The sequence below is a fragment of the Rhinoraja longicauda genome, chromosome 5 (assembly GCF_053455715.1).
Source record: "Rhinoraja longicauda isolate Sanriku21f chromosome 5, sRhiLon1.1, whole genome shotgun sequence".
In the NCBI taxonomy this organism is placed as follows: domain Eukaryota; kingdom Metazoa; phylum Chordata; class Chondrichthyes; order Rajiformes; family Arhynchobatidae; genus Rhinoraja; species Rhinoraja longicauda.
The window spans coordinates 53,606,793-53,625,564 of record NC_135957.1 but is presented as its reverse complement, the minus strand read 5'-3'; the positions used below and the strand labels follow the sequence as shown (position 1 = coordinate 53,625,564).

At 43.4% G+C, this 18,772-nt stretch overlaps 3 protein-coding genes across 10 annotated transcripts in view; 2 read left to right on the top strand and 1 right to left on the bottom strand.

Annotated features, from left to right (window-relative positions):
- The first annotated feature begins 733 nt into the window (after positions 1 to 733).
- On the top strand, positions 734 to 11,145 carry hint3 (histidine triad nucleotide binding protein 3). Its single transcript, XM_078399562.1, has 5 exons — positions 734 to 1,544; positions 3,343 to 3,460; positions 8,446 to 8,515; positions 9,168 to 9,294; positions 10,412 to 11,145. The coding sequence occupies exons 1-5, from the start codon at positions 822 to 824 to the stop codon at positions 10,466 to 10,468; spliced, it is 1,095 nt and encodes a 364-aa protein (XP_078255688.1). The 5' UTR covers positions 734 to 821; the 3' UTR covers positions 10,469 to 11,145.
- Positions 11,146 to 14,814: 3,669 nt separating this feature from the next.
- LOC144593651 (actin-binding Rho-activating protein) lies at positions 14,815 to 18,614 on the bottom strand. 5 transcript variants are annotated; one of them, XM_078399556.1, is made up of 2 exons: positions 18,264 to 18,614; positions 14,815 to 16,995 (listed from the first exon to the last, which is right to left on the bottom strand). In XM_078399556.1, exon 2 carries the CDS (start codon positions 16,939 to 16,941, stop codon positions 16,339 to 16,341), a length of 603 nt encoding a protein of 200 aa, XP_078255682.1. In that variant the 5' UTR covers positions 16,942 to 16,995; positions 18,264 to 18,614; the 3' UTR covers positions 14,815 to 16,338. The 5 variants fall into 5 exon arrangements, with proteins under 5 accessions (XP_078255682.1, XP_078255685.1, XP_078255687.1 ...); XM_078399559.1 differs by having other exon boundaries at positions 18,436 to 18,614; XM_078399561.1 differs by having other exon boundaries at positions 18,456 to 18,614.
- The window catches only part of trmt11 (tRNA methyltransferase 11), a 72,958-nt gene continuing 72,532 nt past the window's right edge, over positions 18,347 to 18,772 (top strand). For 3 of the 4 annotated variants that reach the window (XM_078400171.1, XM_078400174.1, XM_078400172.1), the window contains exon 1: positions 18,347 to 18,473. In XM_078400171.1, coding sequence (XP_078256297.1) covers positions 18,393 to 18,473 — 81 coding nt within the window. In that variant the 5' untranslated portion in view covers positions 18,347 to 18,392. The remainder of the gene's footprint in view (positions 18,474 to 18,772) is intronic. The other variant, XM_078400173.1, reaches the window with a different exon arrangement.

Below are 18,772 nucleotides of genomic sequence, written 5' to 3'. Positions count from 1 at the left end.
CATTCTTGCTATTGAGGGAGTACAGAGTAGGTTCACAAGGTTAATTCCCGGGATGGCGGTACTGTCATATGATGAAAGAATGGGTCAACTGGGCTTGTATTCACTGGAATTTGGAAGGATGAGAGGGGATCTTACAGAAACATATAAGATTATTAAGGGATTGGACACGCTAGATGCAGGAAACATGTTCCCGATGTTGGGGGAGTCGAGAACCAGGGGCCATGGTTTAAGAATAAGAGGTAGGCCATTTAGAACTGAGATCAGGAAAAACCTTTTCACCCAGAGAGTTGTGAATCTGTGGAATTCTCTGCCTCTGAAGGCAGTGGAGGCCAATTCTCTGGATGCTTTCAAAAGAGAGTTGGATAGAGCTCTCGGGGCTAGCGGAATCAAGGGGGTAGGCAGGCACAGGTTACTGATTGACTATGATCAGCCATGATCACATTGAATGGCGGTGCTGGCTCGAAGGGCCTGTACCTATTTTCTATGTATCTATGTGTAGGAGGGAACTGCATATGCTGGTTTAAATCGAAGATAGACACAAAAAGCTGGGGTAACTCAGCGGGACAGGCAGCATCTCTGGCGAGCAGGAATGGGTGACGATACGGATCCAGTCTGAAGAATGTTCTCGACCTGAAACGTCGCCCATTCCTTGGCTCCAGATATGCTGCCTGTCCCGCCCGCTGAGTTACTCCAGCATTTTTGTATCTCCCTTCTGCTCACACACTGGTGTTTTTGACTGATGATCGATGCGCTCGGAGTGCGATTGAGCCGCTGATCGATTCGCTCGGAGTGCGGTCGCAGCCGCTGGCGCTGGCGTTGTCATGGCGGCGGTGGGGGTGGCGGTTGAGCCTTCGGCCCTGCCGCTGGTTTCGGCTTCAGCAGAGTCAGACGCCTACGATGGGGCCGGCAGGGAGTCCGTCAACGCCACTCCAATGCCCAGCCTGACGCCCACCCTGTCTCCGACCCCGGTGCCGACGCCAGTCTCCAGCCCGGCGGCGCCAGGCGCCCCGATCCCGGGCATGGTCCCCCCGGGAGAGGCCGAGGCCGAGGCCCCGCCGGACTCCGGCTCCACCACGGCCCCGGCGGTCTCCGGCTCCACCACGGCCCCGGCGGTCTCCGGCTCCACCACGGCCCCGGCGGTCTCCGGCTCCACCACGGCCCCGGCGGACTCCGGCTCCACCACGGCCCCGGCGGTCTCCGGCTCCACCACGGCCCCGGCGGACTCCGGCTCCACCACGGCCCCGGCGGTCTCCGGCTCCACCACGGCCCCGGCGGACTCCGGCTCCACCACGGCCCCGGCGGTCTCCGGCTCCACCACGGCCCCGGCGGTCTCCGGCTCCACCACGGCCCCGGCGGACTCCGGCTCCACCACGGCCCCGGCGGTCTCCGGCTCCACCACGGCCCCGGCGGTCTCCGGCTCCACCACGGCCCCGGCGGTCTCCGGCTCCACCACGGCCCCTGCGGAGAGTGCGGGCGGCTTCGATAGAAGTTGCATCTTTTGTAAAATCGGGAATAGATTGGAGCCGGTGGACCTGCTGCACTGGGTGAGGGCAGGGCTGCTCCTAGTAGGGGTGGAGGGGACAGACTGGCAGAGGAAACAGCCCCCCCCCCCTCAAGCACACGGAACGACAACAGCAGGCAGCTTGGAGAAAACAAAACCCCCCCACAAATTCACAACATCACTGTGGCTGGGGAGAAATATGGACACGGGGCAGAGATGGAGAGGAGGAAAATGAGGGGGGAGTGGGAAGCGAAGAAGACAGAAACGGGGCAGATGTAGGCAGGGAGAAAACATTAGTAGTCACGGGATTGATGCTTGACATGTTTATCGTCTAATTTAACACAGTCAATGACCTCTCTGATGTGCCAGTGCTGCACACTTGAAATCGTTTGTTTCAGCAACACACTATTTGTATAAAACCATCACTGCTTCACAAAGTGTTGCCTGACATCGGAGAAAGGAAAGCCAAGGGAGGAAAGAAAGCTAAATAAAAAGATTAGCAAACTAGAGAACGTTTTAGGGATGGACTATGAGAAGATGTGGAGAAATGGTGATGCGGAGAAAGGAATAGTTGCCTATTAAGGCAGAAAACAAAAGGGACAATGAAGTTGGTCCAAGGGGATTACGGAAGCATATGTAGAAGCAAGAACTGTAGATGCTGGTTTAAAGAAAGGACAAAGTGTTGGAGTAACTCAGCGGGTCAGGCACCATCTCTGGAGAACATGGATAGGTGACCTTTCAGGTGCTAAGAAAGGTCTCGGAGCGAAATGTCACCTATCCATGTTCTCCAGAGATGCTGCCTGTCCCGCTGTGTTACTCCAACACTTTGTTTTTATTTTACAGAAGCATATATTTGAAGAGAATTAAATCTGCATTTAGACTTTATTAATAAATTTACACCATACCACAGCTGGAACATAAAGTAAATGTATTAATAAAGTCTGTAATGTAATCCAGAATTAAGACACAATTGAAACAAAGTGGAATGAAACCCAATGAAGGTGTTCCTAATCTTTCTCATTTTATCATTGATTTGTACTAATGAACAAATTAATATAGCATAACTTTGGCCATGTGAAAAGTTTAAGATGCCCAAATTTTTCACTTTGAATCTGTAAGGAATAAGTACCCTCAAGCTGAAAATTACTGTAAATTTTGCAATCTGCTAGATAAAGGACAACAATCGCCTTTAGGTACCAGAGGGCAGGTGGAACTGAAATAAATGTACATACATTTGAATGATCAATTTGAACATGCAAGGGAAAAATATATGTTTTTAAACTGGATGCTGTATATGAAAACAAAACAGCAAAAGGCTTTGAACAGCAGATCAGGCATCTGGAAAGAAACAGTTAACATTTCAGATCCAGGACCCATCATTAAAACTTTAAAAATGAGAATAAAATTGATATGGGAAACGTTTTTTAAAATATAGGTGTTATTTAGGATATATGGAATTGATATTATTTGAATCGAAGTGGTTCACCTGAAGTATTAGCTAACCGCATTGGATTTTATTGACATAGACATTATACTAATTGGCCTCATGATAGCATCATGCTTTTGAATGTTTAATTTTGTTGACCAGCTTTGCATTGCAACATGCATGATTCAGATTTAAAATACAACTTGATCAACCACTAATTTAACATAGATATTTCAGGCTGGCAAATCGAAGTGATTTTGGGAAATCAGAAATAATTGTGATTAAAATTCTGCCTATCAAGTTCTGGGTCTGCTTAGTGTCTCATAAGGCAACAAATGGCTCTAAATAGTTCATTAAAATAGCCTGCAGATAAGTGAATGTTTAAAACCTCATATTTTGTTTTGTTTTTTGTCAGGATGAACAGTTTGCCTGTTTTAAAGACATCCGACCTGGTGCACCCCATCACTATCTTGTAGTGCCAAGGAGACATATTGGGAATTGCAAATCTTTGAAGAAGGAACATATATCAATAGGTGAGATTGTGTTGACTTCATTTTTGAAAATTAAATGGCTTGTGATGTTTTAAATCATGTTCCAATCCTTTACCATTTCGTTTTTCTGTGATAAACATTTGAAGAAGTTAACTCCAAGACCTTTTTTTTCTCACAAATCTGAAACTAAATTTAGATACAGAACGTACCCTAAATCGCTACATTAAATTTTCAGGTGCCAACAGGAGTGATAGTATTGAAATGCAAATCAAGTTACAGGTGTATTGATTGATTGATTAATTATTTTTTAATTTTCTTTCATATTTGCCTTCGAGCTAGAATAGTGGGAAACCGAGAGGTGTCCTTTGAATGTTTTGCAATGTCCACATTCAAATTTTTAAAAAGGTACAGTTATTTGAAAATATCTATGAGGGTAAGAGATATCAAGGGACTGAGCTTCCCTATCACTGATGTGAGGAGGCTCACTTAGGTATAATTTCCTGGATTCATTGACATATTCAATTCGTCGACATATCCAATCTCCTCAATCTTCTGAGGAAATAGTTGGCTATTTATAAATAGAAGAGGAAAGGTATTCTACAGCGTGACTTTAGAGAGCTCAGAAGAAGGCTGAAAAGCAGGACCTCCAGGGTGGTTATCTCCGGATTGCTTCCAGTTCCTCGTGCTGGTGAGGGCAGGAACAGGGAGATAGGGGATCTGAATGTGTGGCTGAGGAGCTGGTGCAGGGGGCAGAGATTTAGATTCTTAGACCACTTGGATCTGTTTTGGGGTAAGGGTGAATTGTACAAAAGGGACGGGTTGTACCTCAACAGGTGGGGGACCAGCATTCTGGCAGGCAGGTTTGCCACTGCTACACGGATGGTTTTAAACTAAATAGTTGGGGGGGGGTGTTTCAAATGGGATAGACAAGGATGGAGTTAAAGGGAAAGAGAGTATAGGAAAAGTTAAGAAAGACCCCAGAATTAATGGGACAGAAAGCTCACGAAGGAATAGGAGAGAATAACCAAGTGTAATAGGAATCGATGTGAAAGGTGAGATGAGCAAAGGATTAAAAGTACTATAATGTTATTCCACTTTTCAAAAAAGGAGTGAGAGAGAAAACGGAATTATAGACCAGTTAGCCTAACATCGGTGGTGGGGAAGATGCAACAGTCATTTATTAAAGAGGTAATAATGGGCATTTGGATAGCAGTAAAAGGATTGGCCCAAGTCAGCATAGATTTATGAAGAGGAAATCCTGCTTGACTAATCTTCTGGAATTTTTTGAGGATGTGACAAGTAAAATGGATGAAGGAGAGCCAGTGGATGTAGTGTATCTAGACTTTCAGAAAGCCTTTGATAAGGTCCCACACGGGAGGTTGGGGGTAGGGTATTGACATGGATAGAGAATTGGTTGCCAGACAGGAAGCAAAGAGTGGGAATAAATGGGTCCTTTTCGGAATGGCAGGTAGTGGCGAGTGGAGTGCCGCAAGGCGCGGTGCTGGGGCCGTAACTAAACATAATATATATTAATGATTTGGATGATGGAATTAGAAGTAACACTAGAAAGTTTGCAAATGACACAAAGCTGGGTGGTAGTGTGAACTGCAAAGAGGATGTTAGGAGGTTTCAAGGTGACTTGGACAGGTTGAGTGAGTGGGCAGATGCATGGCAGATGCAGTATAATGTAGATAAATGTGAGGTTATCCACTTTGGCGGCAAAAACAAGGAGGCAGATTATTATCTCAATGGTGTCAGATTAAAGAGGAAGTGCACCCGAGACCTTGGTGTCCTTGTACACCAGTCACTGACAGTAAGCGTGCAGTTAAGCAGGCAGTGAAGAAAGATAATGGAATGTTGGTCTTCATAACGAGAGGATTTGAGTATAGGAGCAAGGAGGTCCTTCTGCAGTTGTATAGCGCCATGGTGAAACCACATCTGGAGTATTGTGTGCAGCTTTGGTCTCCTAATTTGAGGAGGGACATCCTTGCTATTGAGGTAGTGCAGCGTAGGTTCACGCGGTTAATCCCTGGGATGGAGGAACATGAGGAAAGATTGAAAAGACTGGGCTTGTATTCACTGGAGTTTAGAAGGATGAGAGGGGATCTTATAGAGACGCATAAAATTATAAAAGGACTGGACAAGCTAGATGCAGGAAAAATGTTCCCAATGTTGGGGGAGTCCAGAACCAGGAGACACAGTCTAAGCATAAAGGGGAGGCCATTTAAAACAGAGATGTTGTGAATTTGTGGAATTACCTGCCACAGAAGGCAGTGGAGGCCAATTCACTGGATGAATTTAAAAGAGAGTTAGATAGAGCTTTAGGGGCTAGTGAAATCAAGGGATATGGAGAGAAGGCAGGCACAGGTTACTGATTGTGGATGATCACAATGAATGGCGGTGCTGGCTCGAAGGGCCAAATGGCCTCCTCCTGCACCTATTTTCTATGTTTATTAGGATAACTGCTGGAAAATGTTTGAAAATGGGTGGATGTCGTTGGTCAGCAGGAACGTGGCCTTTCTTCAATGCTGCTTGACTATCATTATTAATGGTTTTTAAATGCCTCACTGTCAAAAATATTTGTGAACTAATATAACATTCTCTCAGCTTCTCCAATCAGTAATGGTGGGGTAGAGGTTTTGTCAAAATGATCAGGGTTTTTTGCAAAGGGACTTTCTCAATAATTCATTGGCAATTCTGCACATTTACTGTAAGTTGGATTGATTAGTGCCAACAGAATAGGCTTCAGACCAGGCTTTATGGGGCAGCTAAATGAGCCAGCTACATTCAGCCCAAAATATTTAAAAATTGGATAAAGGGTGGAAAGGAGAAGAGGAGAATAGACAATAGACAATAGGTGGAGGAGTAGGCCATTCGGCCCTTCGAGCCAGCACCGCCATTCAATGTAATCATGGCTGATCATTCTCATACCCCCTGACTCCGCTATCCATAAGAGCTCTATCTAGCTCTCTCTTGAATGCATTCAGAGAATTGGCCTCCACTGCCTTCTGAGGCAGAGAATTCCACAGATTCACAACTCTCTGACTGAAAAAGTTTTTCCTCATCTCCGTTCTAAATGGCCTACCCCTTATTCTTAAACTGTGGCCCCTGCTTCTGGACTCCCCCAACATTGGGAACATGTTTCCTGCCTTTAACGTGTCCAACCCCTTAATAATCTTATATGTTTCGATAAGATCCCCTCTCATCCTTCTAAATTCCAGTGTATACAAGTCATCCTTCTAAATTCCAGTGTATACAAGAGGGAAGACATGATAGTATGAAAGGCATGAATGAGCAGTTCACAAAAGGCTGCTAGAGTAAGGTAAAAGAGGGTAAAATAGGTTTTGTGATTAACACAAGTCTGATTGAGATTTTCTATACCGATCTACCTAATTTGCTGAGGATTATTGCAGTTTCTATTTGTATTTCATATTTCCAGTTCCTGCAGAATTTTGTTTTTTTTAGCCTTGCACTGATTGATTAGCAAAATTCTGCTCTGTTACACTGCCAGGACTTCTCAGTAGTAGCAATTCATATGGTTGTTATTTTGCTAATTTTACTCTTGTCCCGTGGTTCCTAACATTGGTAGCAAGGTTCAATGTACGCCAATCATTTTTTTTAACTGCAAGTGCTGGAAATCTGAAACAGAAACAGAAATTGATGGAAACATTCAGCAGGTCAAGCAGCATGTTTCTACCACATAACTAACTTATTTTCTTAGACTCTATCCCCTAATCCCAATTCCTCCGTCTATGCCGCATCTGTGCCCAGGATGAGGTTTTCCATACTAGATCAGAGATGTCCTCATTCTTTAGGAAACGGGGGTTCCCCTCTTCCATTATAGATGAGGCTCTCACTAGGGTCTCCTCAATATCCCGCAGCTTCGCTCTTGCTCCCACTCCCTCCATTCGCAACAAGGACAGTCCCCCTTGTCCTCGCCTTCCATCCCATCAGCCGTCGCATACAGCATATATTCCTCCAACACTTTTGCTACCTCCAAGGGGATCCCATTACGGGCCACATCTTCCCATCTCCACCCCTTTCTGCTTTCTGCAGAGACCGTTCCCTCCACAACTCCCTGGTCAACTCATCCCTTCCCACCCAAACCACCCCCTCCCCAGGTGCTTTCCCCTGCAACTGCAGGAGATGCAACACCTGTCCCTTTACCTCCCCCCTCGACTCCATCCAAGGACCCTGGCAGTTTTTTCAGGTGGGGCAGAGGTTCTCTTGCGCCTCCTCCAATCTCATCCACTGTATCCGCTGTTCCAGGCGTCAACTTCTGTACATCGGCGAGACTAAGCGCAGGCTCCGCGATCATTTTGCTGAACACCTTAACCTACCTGATCTCCCGGTTGCTCAGCACTTTAACTCCACCTCCCATTCCCAATCTGATCTTTCTGTCCTGGGCCTCCTCCATTGTCAGAGTAAGGCCCAGCGCAAATTAGAGGAACAGCACCTCATATTTTGCTTGGGTAGTTTACACCCCAGCGGTATGAACATTGACTTCTCTAACTTAAGTAACCTTTGCTTTCCCTCTCTCTCCAACCCCTCCCCCTTCCCAGTTCTCCGCCAGTCTTACTGTCTCCGACTCCTTTCTATTTCTGTCCCACCCACTCCCGTCATCAGTCTGAAGAAGGGTCTCGACCCGAAACATCACCCATTCCTTCTCTCCAGAGATGCTGCCTGTCCCGCTGAGTTATTGAAGAGTCCACATCCTAAAATGTTAACTCTGTTTCTTTTTCCACAGTTGTTGCTTATCTCCAGCATTTTCTGCACTTTTAATATGTATGCTACTTCCTTTTACAAGTGCCCATGTAAAAGGAGTGAGACGTGGTAGAAAGCCTGTGTATCACCCATTGATTATTAGAATGCAATAGTAGTTAACAATTAAAATGAGAGATCTGTGTTCATAATACATCAAATTTACAGTTGTAAACTAACTGTTGTACAAGTTTTTTTTGGATTTGCTGCAAATATATAATTTTGTTATTTTTTTTAACTTTGTAATATTCTGCTCTAATGAACAGTTCAAACGATGGTGGCAATTGGGAAAAATGTACTTCTTCAAAAGGGGGTAGCTGACCCAGCTGATGTGAGGTATGTATGGTTGCAGTTTTATTCTCTAATAATTATGATTATGTTGTGTTAATTTGATAGACAAATGAACTTTATAGCAGTTGTCACGAAAGGTATGTACAATCTGAATAGTTAAAAATGAAAAGTTAAATGAATGCAACATTAAATGAATCAATAATTTTATGTAATTTACTGGTGGTTCGTCTTTTAATATAACCTATTGCTGTGGTTTGCAGCAAACAAAGTAGAATTCTTAAATTTAACTGCTGAGCGAAGCTGACAAAATTGCAAAGTAGGTGACTTTCTGCATACAAGTGACTGGCATTGTTACAGTATGTACTGGTAAATGTGACAGGATGTCACTAACAGCACCAATTGAAAGTGATTCTCATACATGTATAGAGAACTACAAAATTTAAAGTACATCAAAGGCACGGAATTTCTGCATTTTCAACTTTGCAGTAAACATTTTGGCACATTTCCTCTCACTTGGATGGAAAAAAATTTGTCCACGGTTTGTATATAAACTTGGTTAAGTCAATGGATTTAACCAAATTATAATCATGTTTAAACTTAACATTCTCAGGATTCCTTTAACTGGACTAATTCAGTTTTATATTTAAGTTTTGTGATTATAGACTTGTGTTGAGTGTAATTTTGGAATTGTTTACAGGCTTGGTTTTCACTGGCCACCATTCTGTACAGTAGCTCATCTTCACTTGCATGTACTGGCTCCAGTTAGTCAGATGGGATTTTTATCAAGAATGATTTACAGAGCAGATTCCTACTGGTTTATAACTGTAAGTATTTTGTTTCCATTTGCTGAATAATGTGAGAATTGAAGATGCAAATCATTCCTTTATGGATTCTTTAATATATTTTAATATCTAATGGATGCTTCAATATTTCAAACATTATCCACCACTATAAAGTGGTTCCAGGCAAGTTAATAGGAATCTAACTTTCCCAGGTCTGTCCGGATATAGTTCTGGTAAGAACTAAAGAATTTTCTTGTCACAGAGGGAAAAGCTAATAATCACTTTATCCCCTACAGGTTAAAGTATAACACTGGATATACCCAAATATTGTGCAATTCTAGTAGATTTTGATTTACATCAGTTCCTGACTTATTTGATTTGGATCAAAACTCATTAATTGTTAATCAAGTGTAATCTTTATTTGTATTTAGGAATGTGCAGGGGGAAATATCTGATAATTTGCAGAATGGAGAGGCTGCATTTTGAGGAAATGAGCTACATTAGACAGCACCCATAGGAATGCAGATTTTGTCAACAAATATTTGTATCCCGATGGAAGTTCTTCCTTATATTCACATTATCTTAGATAAATTAAGGTTTTATATGAAATGTGGATTTCAAAAAAGTTTGGTTGTGAAAGTATGAATGAATCAAAGTAATCTTCACATCCAACTGGTCCCAGAGTTTTATTTTAAGAAACAGCTTCTCTACTTTCCCCTTAAAATACCTGTTCCATATTTTGAGCATTTGTGCCTTGTATAAAGAACAATCGGTGCAGTTTCTTTCCTTCTACGATTTGGTTATTGGGATAATTGCAATTTTTGGGTCAAAGCAAACAGTTTGTCGAGTTCCAATGATTGTTTCATGAATTTAATCTATACTCCCTTGTGCTCAGAAATTGAGGAATTACCTAGTTGAGATCTTGATCAGCTCTGGGTAAATGGAGTTGAGTTATGGATCAGCCAAGAATAGGTTAAACTGAACAATTGATCTGTGTAAATTGAGCTAAGGTATTGGTTAACCATACCTTAATTAAATGGAAGAACCTGCTTGACTCGCTGAAGGGGCAGGCATGCTGCTCTGCAAGGTTAGTGCTTAACTTTTGAGATTATTAGCAAACACTAATTTTTCATTTGTCTGTGCTTTTTCTCCCTCCAAGCATGAACATTTGATTGAAAAGCTTAAGGCTCTTCCAGAGGATTGCAGTGGAAGCTAAACAAATAAATACCAATGTTTAAATCCAGATGTCATCTGCATTTCAACACGGCAGTTGTTCTTTAACTTGATCCAACTTTTGGTTTAATCAAACAGCATTAACGAGTGCTAATTTTACCTGAAAAATACCATTTCATGTTCCCGAATACTTGATCAATTAAAAAAATATATAGTACAGATTCTGCAACTGGGCTTAGCTTCAATTTTACTAATTCCAAAACTGCATGCATAAAAGTTCAATAATAGTTAATTAAACCTGAATGCATGGAGTTGGTTGCAACCAGTGAAATTAGCTGCAATCTAAAATGGAAAGATTGACGAAATTTAATTACATTACACATTTGTTCTCATATAACTTTGCCTTGCATTCTGTTAAATATTTAATTGCATCAACATCAATACAAGTTTTGCTGTAAATGTTTCAAGTGCATTAATTATTTATTTTGAATCCGGATGATTAGAATAGAAGATGTTTGTCCAGAGTTTTAAGTTAATTTTAGTAGTGGTATGTCTGGTTGAACAGTCCAACGTATTAAATGGAATGAGCACAACACTATTTTGCTGCTTGCAATTTTTAAACATGTTAAATTGAGTCTCCACTGTGCCATTGAGTTAAAAATTAAATTGTTCTAATTTGACTTGTTTCATTAATTTGAGTATTAATAAAATAAAAATATACAAGTGTAATGTGGTTAGAGTTGTTTTTTGTTCAACATGTGACAACACGTTTTATTATAAGGAATTATGTGATCTATTAAATTCCATTGGTTAGTGTTCCAAACAGTGCTATTTAAAATTTGTGTTGTAAAGAGCAAAATCAAGGATGAAAATGCTCTCTGATAGCACATTTGACAACTATTTTCATTGCATCGTTTTGTTATATTATACTACCTGTTACCATTGACTCATGCAAGAATAAGAAATATCATATCATATCATCATATCATATATATACAGCACGGAAACAGGCCTTTTCGGCCCACCAAGTCCGCGCCGCCCAGCGATCCCCGCACATTAACACTATCCTACACCCACTAGGGACAATTTTTTACATTTACCCAGTCAATTGACCTACATACCTGTACGTCTTTGGAGTGTGGGAGGAAACCGAAGATCTCGGAGAAAACCCACGCAGGTCACGGGGAGGACGTACAAACTCCTTACAGTGCAGCACCCGTAGTCAGGATCGAACCTGAGTCTCTGGCGCTGCATTCACTGTAAAGCAGCAACTCTACCGCTGCGCTACCGTGGTAGTTGTGGTTAGACCACACAAAGATATGCAGTATGGAAATAGGCCATTCGTACCAACTCTCTTTTTGAGCTGGTCCTATTTGCCTGCATATGAACCATATTCTTCTTAAACTTTATAATCCAAATACCTGTGTAACTGTCTTTTAAATGTAATAATTGTATCTGCCTTAACAGCTTTGTCATAGAGTCTTGCAGTGTGGATACAGATCCTTTGGCCCAATTTGCCCACACTGGCTAACAAGTCCCATCTACACTAGTCCCACCTGCCTGCCTTTGGCTGATATCCCTCTAAACCTGTCCTATACATGTACCCGTCTAAATGTTTCTTAAACATTGCGCTAGTACCTGCCGCACTATCCTCCTCCAGCAGCTTGTTCCATACACCCACCACCCATGTTGAATACCTTACTGAAATCCACGTGTACAACATCTACAGCTCTGCCTTCATCGACCTTTTTGGTTACATCCTCAAAAAACTCAGATTTGTGTGATACAACCTCCCACAAACAAAATCATGTTGACTTTCCCTAATCAGCCCTTGACGATCTAAATGCATGTGTATTTAGTTTTAGTTACTCTCTGGTAATTTTCCGACCACTGATTTGCATCACAGCTTGTTCCATTTACCAATTTCCAAGTGAAAAAAAATTGTCCTCGTGTCTCTGTTAAATCCTTCCTTTCTTACCTTAAACTGATGGCGTTCAGTTTTAAACTCTCCTACCCTGAGAAAAAGATTGGGACCATCCACCTTATCTGCAACCCTCATGATTTTTACTTATCTTTAAGGTCACCCCACTTTAAAGTTCTATGCTCTAATAAAAGCAGTCTTAGCCTATCCAGTTTCTCCTTAAGTCAAGCCCTCCAGTCCTGGTTGCATCCTCATGAATCTTCTCTGCACTCTTTCCAGTTTAATGACATCACAATGTCAAGCTTAAGGTTTTAAAAAAGCTACTTAATGCCTACTTTTTTCCTTGTAATATATATTTTTTCATCTGCAGCGCCGCCCCATTCTGATACACTTTAGTTCATCCAAATGTAGTGTGGAAATTAAAGTCTTTGGTTTTTAACAGACTGGTCCCGGAGAGTGAACATCCCTCCATTTTGATGGCCCTTTATTCAGCGTCAGAGTGATAAGCAGGTAATTGGTCCCTTCAGCCCACCAAGTCATACCAATCATTAACCTCCCGTTTACATTAATCCCATTTTTAACCTATGTTGTCACATGGAGACTGTGCAAACTTCATGCAGACCATACCAGTGGTCTCGATTGAACTCACATCCATGTGCTGCGTGGCAATGGAGCTATTAGCTGCACTATTGTAATAAAGTTAAACCTACAATTTTTTGTACATTCTGTACTTTTCCTTAATTTACCATATTGCTCAATTTTTATCCCAAAACAATTGCCAAATGCATCTTCACTGTTTAGGAGCCAGATTTTTAAACAATTTTATGGTTACCTCTTAGAATATTTCCATGTGGCTTGGTGTCGGTTTTTTTTGTAATGGTTGTGAAATACTTGGCAGGAGTTGGGGGGGGGGAAGAAAAGGTTCGTGTTCCCCATCTGGTTAACACGCAACAAAAGTTTTTCACTGTACCTTGGTACACGTGACAATAAACTAAACTCAAACGCAACTCAAAGGATGAGATGACAAAGCGAATACCAAAAAGAAGTGCAGATGCAGTAAATCCAAATATACTGAAAGCACTCAGTGGGTCAAACACATCTGTGGAGAAAGAGTTAAAAATTTCAAGTCTTTGACCATCATATCTCCTATATCATTGACCTGAAACATTGCTTCTCTCTCCACAAATGCTGTGTGACCTATGCATTTCCAGAATTTGTTGGTTCTACTTATTCTGTAAAGGTTGTTCTTTCTGTTTCAGGCGAGTAAATAGAAAATGTAAAGGAATTCTATTGGTGGCTTCCAATGGTAGCTTGTCAATTTTCAGCTTTAGTAATTTGCATTTCTTCAACCTACGAGTCCCAAGGTACTTACCAGGATTATTGGGAAACAAAGTTTGACACCAAACCACAAAATGAGGGGTAATGACCAAATACTTGCTCAGGAAGGGAGGATTTAAAGAGCATCTTAGGGACAACATAGTTGGTTAACTTTTGGGATTGAAGATACGACAAAATTATTAGTCTTAGAAGCAGACAATTGGACAACACATGTTGTGAAGGAATTAAGGTTAGAGATGGGAAGAGGCCAGTTTAAAATGTCCATATTTTGAAGGACCATGCTGAGAAGATGCATGCATGGTCATGCATAGTATGCCCAAGAGTATCAGCAGTATATTAGCTAAACACATTGGTTATTGTGGCCCAAGTCTACCCATGATTTCTGTATAATTAATTCACAAGATCTGGGTCAGCTCAAGCCTGCCAACATTGTTCACGGTTTCAGGATAATGATTTGGCTTTCCAAGAACCTTGCCTTTTAATCCTGCTGTTTTAATATACATGCCAACATCTTGACATTGACCAAAAGCAGAGCTGGTAACTTGGAAAGTTATACCACATAAAGTGTATTATTAATACCCAGATCTGTTTGAAGCCATATCTGGCTAAAATATTAAGTCTATAGTTTGCATTTGCAAAAATAAAAGCTCAAAAAGTTGCCTTTGCCATGATCAAGTTGAATCATCCCTGGCCCAGGACATGTTACTGTTTTTCATGGCAGTGTCCCAAGTTCAGCCATTTTGCATCTTTCATCAATAAACTGCCTTCCATCCATCATGTGTAATAACAAGGTCAGGAGCAGGTGCATTTGCTCAATGTGTAGGAAGGAACTGCAGATGCTGGTTTAAACCAAAGATCGACACAAAATGCTGGAGTAAATCAACGGGACAGGCAACATCTCTGGAGAGAAGGAATGGGTGACGTTGTTACGCTTGCATATGTTCAATTCGATTCACCACCACTGCACACAGCAAATCTTAGACTACTTGTGGGGAAAGCTGATAAATGACAAGTTACATTTGGTCTATGCTAAGATTTGCCAGGTAATCTCCAACAAAGTTTCATCACTTTAATATTCAATTGTTTTACCTTCAGTCGTCTACAGTCTATAAATCTATCATCGGGGTGGGGAAGGTTAGACTCTTGAGGACCATTCGCATAAATACTAGGCTGCAGGAGCATTAAAGGATACTCGTACGAATCCAGCCACAACGTTCAAGCTCATCATGGTTCAGGACAAAGCAGCACGTTTTCAGTAGCGCCTCATTGCACACCTAAAAGTGCACGCTTTCCATCACCCTTGCAGTGGCTGAAGTGCAAATACCATCCACAAAATGCATTACATTTAATCACCTCGGGTACTCTCGCAGCACGTTCAAAACTCACCATCAATACCACCAAGAGACAAGGGAAACTAGTAAATAGGAACGCCATCGATTACATGTTCCTTTAGGTCGCGCAACCTTAGATTTGGAAATATATTGTCGAAGTCACTGCGCCTAAATGTTGGAACTCCCTATTTAATAAGTCTGCGAGCACCTTGAGCTGACCTTCAAATGATGTTGTATATTAAAATAGCAAGTCATTTTAGTTTAGTGTTTAGTTTAGTTTAGAGATACAGCGTGGAAACAGACCCTTCGGTCCATCGAGTCCGCGCCAACCAGGGATCACCGGTACAATAGTTTTACTGTACACACTAGGGGGCAATTTTTCAGAAGCCAATTGGCCTTTCGACCTGCACACCTTTGGAATGTGGAAGCAAACCGGAGCACCCGGAGAAAACTCACAGTCACAGGGAGAACGTACAACCAAATTTATTAAGTTTACTAACTCTGGGGATTTGATCTGCTCGTGAGCGACTGAATCTTCCCGAGTGGAAGATAAGTAATATAGAACAAAAAGCCTATTATTTTATTGCAACCTTCATAGGGGATTTATAATCAGAGAGACAGTCAAAATTCTAGCCTGATAGAATTTTAGTTAATGGTTTGAGGCAAGAACTTAATCTGTGTCTCGGGCTCTTGCTTCCCACAATGTTGATTGGTGAACTTGATGTAAACGGATATTTACTTTTGTCTCCATTAAATTAGCTTTACATTTGTTTTATTAAATTAATCCACAGCAGATTCTAGTGTATGTAAAGCTGTCGTGTTGGCAGAATAGATCGGAGAGAAGTTTCCATCTGGCATGCATTTTCTCTGTTTGATACACCTTTCAATGTTTTCGCGAGTCAAAAGTAAACATTCAGAGATTTTTTAAAAACCCAAACCGATTCTAAATTCAGTTTTAGTTGGGTTACAGCAAAGTTACGTCGATTATCTCTCAAAACAAACTCATTACTTGACATAAAATTGTAGTTGACACTTCCATTTTTTTCTTGACCAGTTGTCAACATTTCTAGTTAAATCGGTGCGGTAAACAGCGGAGCATACACACCTACAAGCTGCTACTAACTTTTACAATTTGTAGGTTTCAGTGACACTCTTAATAATTTTGCACGTTTAAAAACATTTGCTCCTTCATTAATGCTTACAATAAGTGCGAATTCACTGTTAAACATTCGAGAGCTGCAAGTCCTGGGTTTGTAAGTTGGAAACAACTATGCTGTATCTCCAAACCAAACTGTCAACAGCGAAACATCACACGGCCTATTTTCATTCCAACAGTGTGATGAGAACACGATCGTCCCTTCCTTGCCAAAGCATTTCCCCATCAAAATGAATTAGACCGTGTTTCCTCGCACGCAAGAGGAGCCCCACAACTTTATTGGAAATTGTCACATAGGCATCGAACAACCTGCCAAACGTCACGCAAACGTTTCCACCTGGACCGCTTTCTCCGTTGCTTTTAATAATATAAAGCAATTCTTCGATTTCTCTACCAACCAGGCGGTGCGCATCCTTGCCACGTTGCTCGGTTTTAGATCCGTGTTTCGGACGCCCGTATTCCTCTCCAGCTTTGCACTGTTCCAAAGCCGACGCCACATGGGAGCCACTGAAAGGATTGCTCCTCTGGCATTCCCTGTAGTCGCCAGCCCATTTCTGCCACTTCTGCCTCAGCGCCGCTATTCCGCGTCCTTCTGCCGTCCCTGTCCCTGTCCCTGACCCCGGCATGTCCTTGTGACCACTTTCACCGTCTTCCATTTCCTCCCCAATGCATTTACAACCCTTTAATCCCGGAGAAAGTCCTCGGAGTAACCCCCTTTCTCCAGAATAGCCAACAGCTGCTCTAGTTCGAGTTCGCTGCACATCAGACATCCAGTGTTGGGCAGATCATTTTCATGCGGGTCTTGTGCGTTTCTATCCGAAAACCTGAAAATCACAAAAAAAATCTCAGTCCTGATACCCGAAACGTAAACAATTAATTCCCCTCCACCGATGCTACTCAACCCACTGAGTTCCTGCCGCAGTTTTTTGTTATTTTGCTCCATATTCCAGCATCTCGAGTCGCTGAACATTGATTACTTTAGTGTACAGCTGTAAATTTGCAGCCCACAAGCCACCGAATCAGCAGCGGTCGATCACGATGGGGCTGGGAGGTTGTTTGAATTGACAAATTAATCAACCAACAGTAAAGGGTCGGAGCAAACCGCAGCGTTCACCAAAGAGCTCCAATGGGCATGATAAATATCTTCAACAATGTCTTTAACAATGTTCCCGACAAACAATCTCCGTTCACACCGACTCTCAGCCAATTTGAGGATGACTGGGGACAATTAGACCATTTTTGAGAAACCATAAACACGACCAAAAAAACGCTGCAAGCCTGATACTTCTATTAAAATATATATTTTTAAAAAATACTATCGGTCATATGCAAGAGGGATATAAAAAAGATAAATGAAAGTCGGAATACTCGATTGCAAGGAGCTGACTTCATTAATCTGCGCGGGAAAATGAATGCGTTAAAAGCAGAAAGATTAGCCAGGGATAAATGAGCAACGACGGGCCTTCAGGGCAGGGGCAGGGGCAGGGGCAGGGGCAGGGGCAGGGGCTAGGGGCAGGGGCTAGGGGCAGGGGCAGGGGCAGGGGCAGGGGCAGGGGCAGGGACAGGGGCAGGGGCAGGGACAGGGGCAGGGGCAGGGGCAGGGACAGGGACAGGGGCAGGGGCAGGGGCAGGGACAGGGGCAGGGGCAGGGGCAGGGGCTAGGGGCAGGGGCAGGGGCAGGGGCTAGGGGCAGGGGCAGGGGCAGGGGCAGGGGCAGGGGCAGGGGCAGGGGCAGGGGCTAGGGGCAGGGGCAGGGGCAGGGACAGGGGCAGGGGCAGGGGCAGGGGCAGGGGCTAGGGACAGGGGCAGGGACAGGGGCAGGGGCAGGGGCAGGGGCAGGGGCAGGGGCAGGGGCAGGGACAGGGACAGGGACAGGGGCAGGGACAGGGGCAGGGGCAGGGGCAGGGGCAGGGACAGCGTGGGACTCCCATAAATAGTCAATGTCGGGAATTGCAGGGGAAAGTGTTATAAGGAACATGTACAAACGGAATTCATGACAAATATCAGCAACGGGACACGGTTTACGAAAGTACAGACGGGCAGCGGTACTCAATCAAACATTGGAATCGACATAATTGTCAGTGATATACACCGTATTGGTTGTGGTCGAATAAAACAAATGGTTTGTAATGAAAGAGTCTGCTTGTCCGTGACTGCCGGAACGGACTGTCGAGGCCGGGTGTTCCTCTGGGTCGGGGACTGTTTGGGGACGGACGCGAAGATGGCGCTGTCCAGCGGGACCGCGGGACCTCGGAGGTTTTTACTTCTTTTGGCCCATGAGAACCTGGAGTTCCGGCTCCCGGTGAGTCCGTGATGTCAGGAGCGGCCGCGCGCACTCGGCGCCGTCCGGAGACCCGCTGGCGTTTCAATGCACCGGGGACGGCTGCGGGACTCCCGACTGCCGATCCCGCTGTCTGGAAGCGGCTGTCTGTCTCTCTGTCTCTCTCCCTCTCTCTATCACCCTCTACCCCCTACCTCTCTCCCCCTCTATCCCCCTCTCTCTCTCCCTCCCTCCCCCTCTCTCCCTCTCCCTCTCTCCCCCTCTCTCTCTCCCCCCTCTCTCTCTCTCCCCCCCTCTCTCTCTCTCCCCCCCCTCTCTCT

Bases quoted from the DNA above. Each gene is read 5' to 3' on its own strand.
- hint3 (XM_078399562.1), top strand. From the start codon at position 822: ATGGCGGCGGTGGGGGTGGCGGTTGAGCCTTCGGCCCTGCCGCTGGTT. The intron at 1,545-3,342 runs GTGAGGGCAGGG...GTTTTTTGTCAG, and splicing joins CGGTGGACCTGCTGCACTGG to GATGAACAGTTTGCCTGTTT. The intron at 3,461-8,445 runs GTGAGATTGTGT...TCTAATGAACAG, and splicing joins GAAGGAACATATATCAATAG to TTCAAACGATGGTGGCAATT.
- LOC144593651 (XM_078399556.1), bottom strand. From the start codon at position 16,941: ATGTCTGATGTGCAGCGAACTCGAACTAGAGCAGCTGTTGGCTATTCT.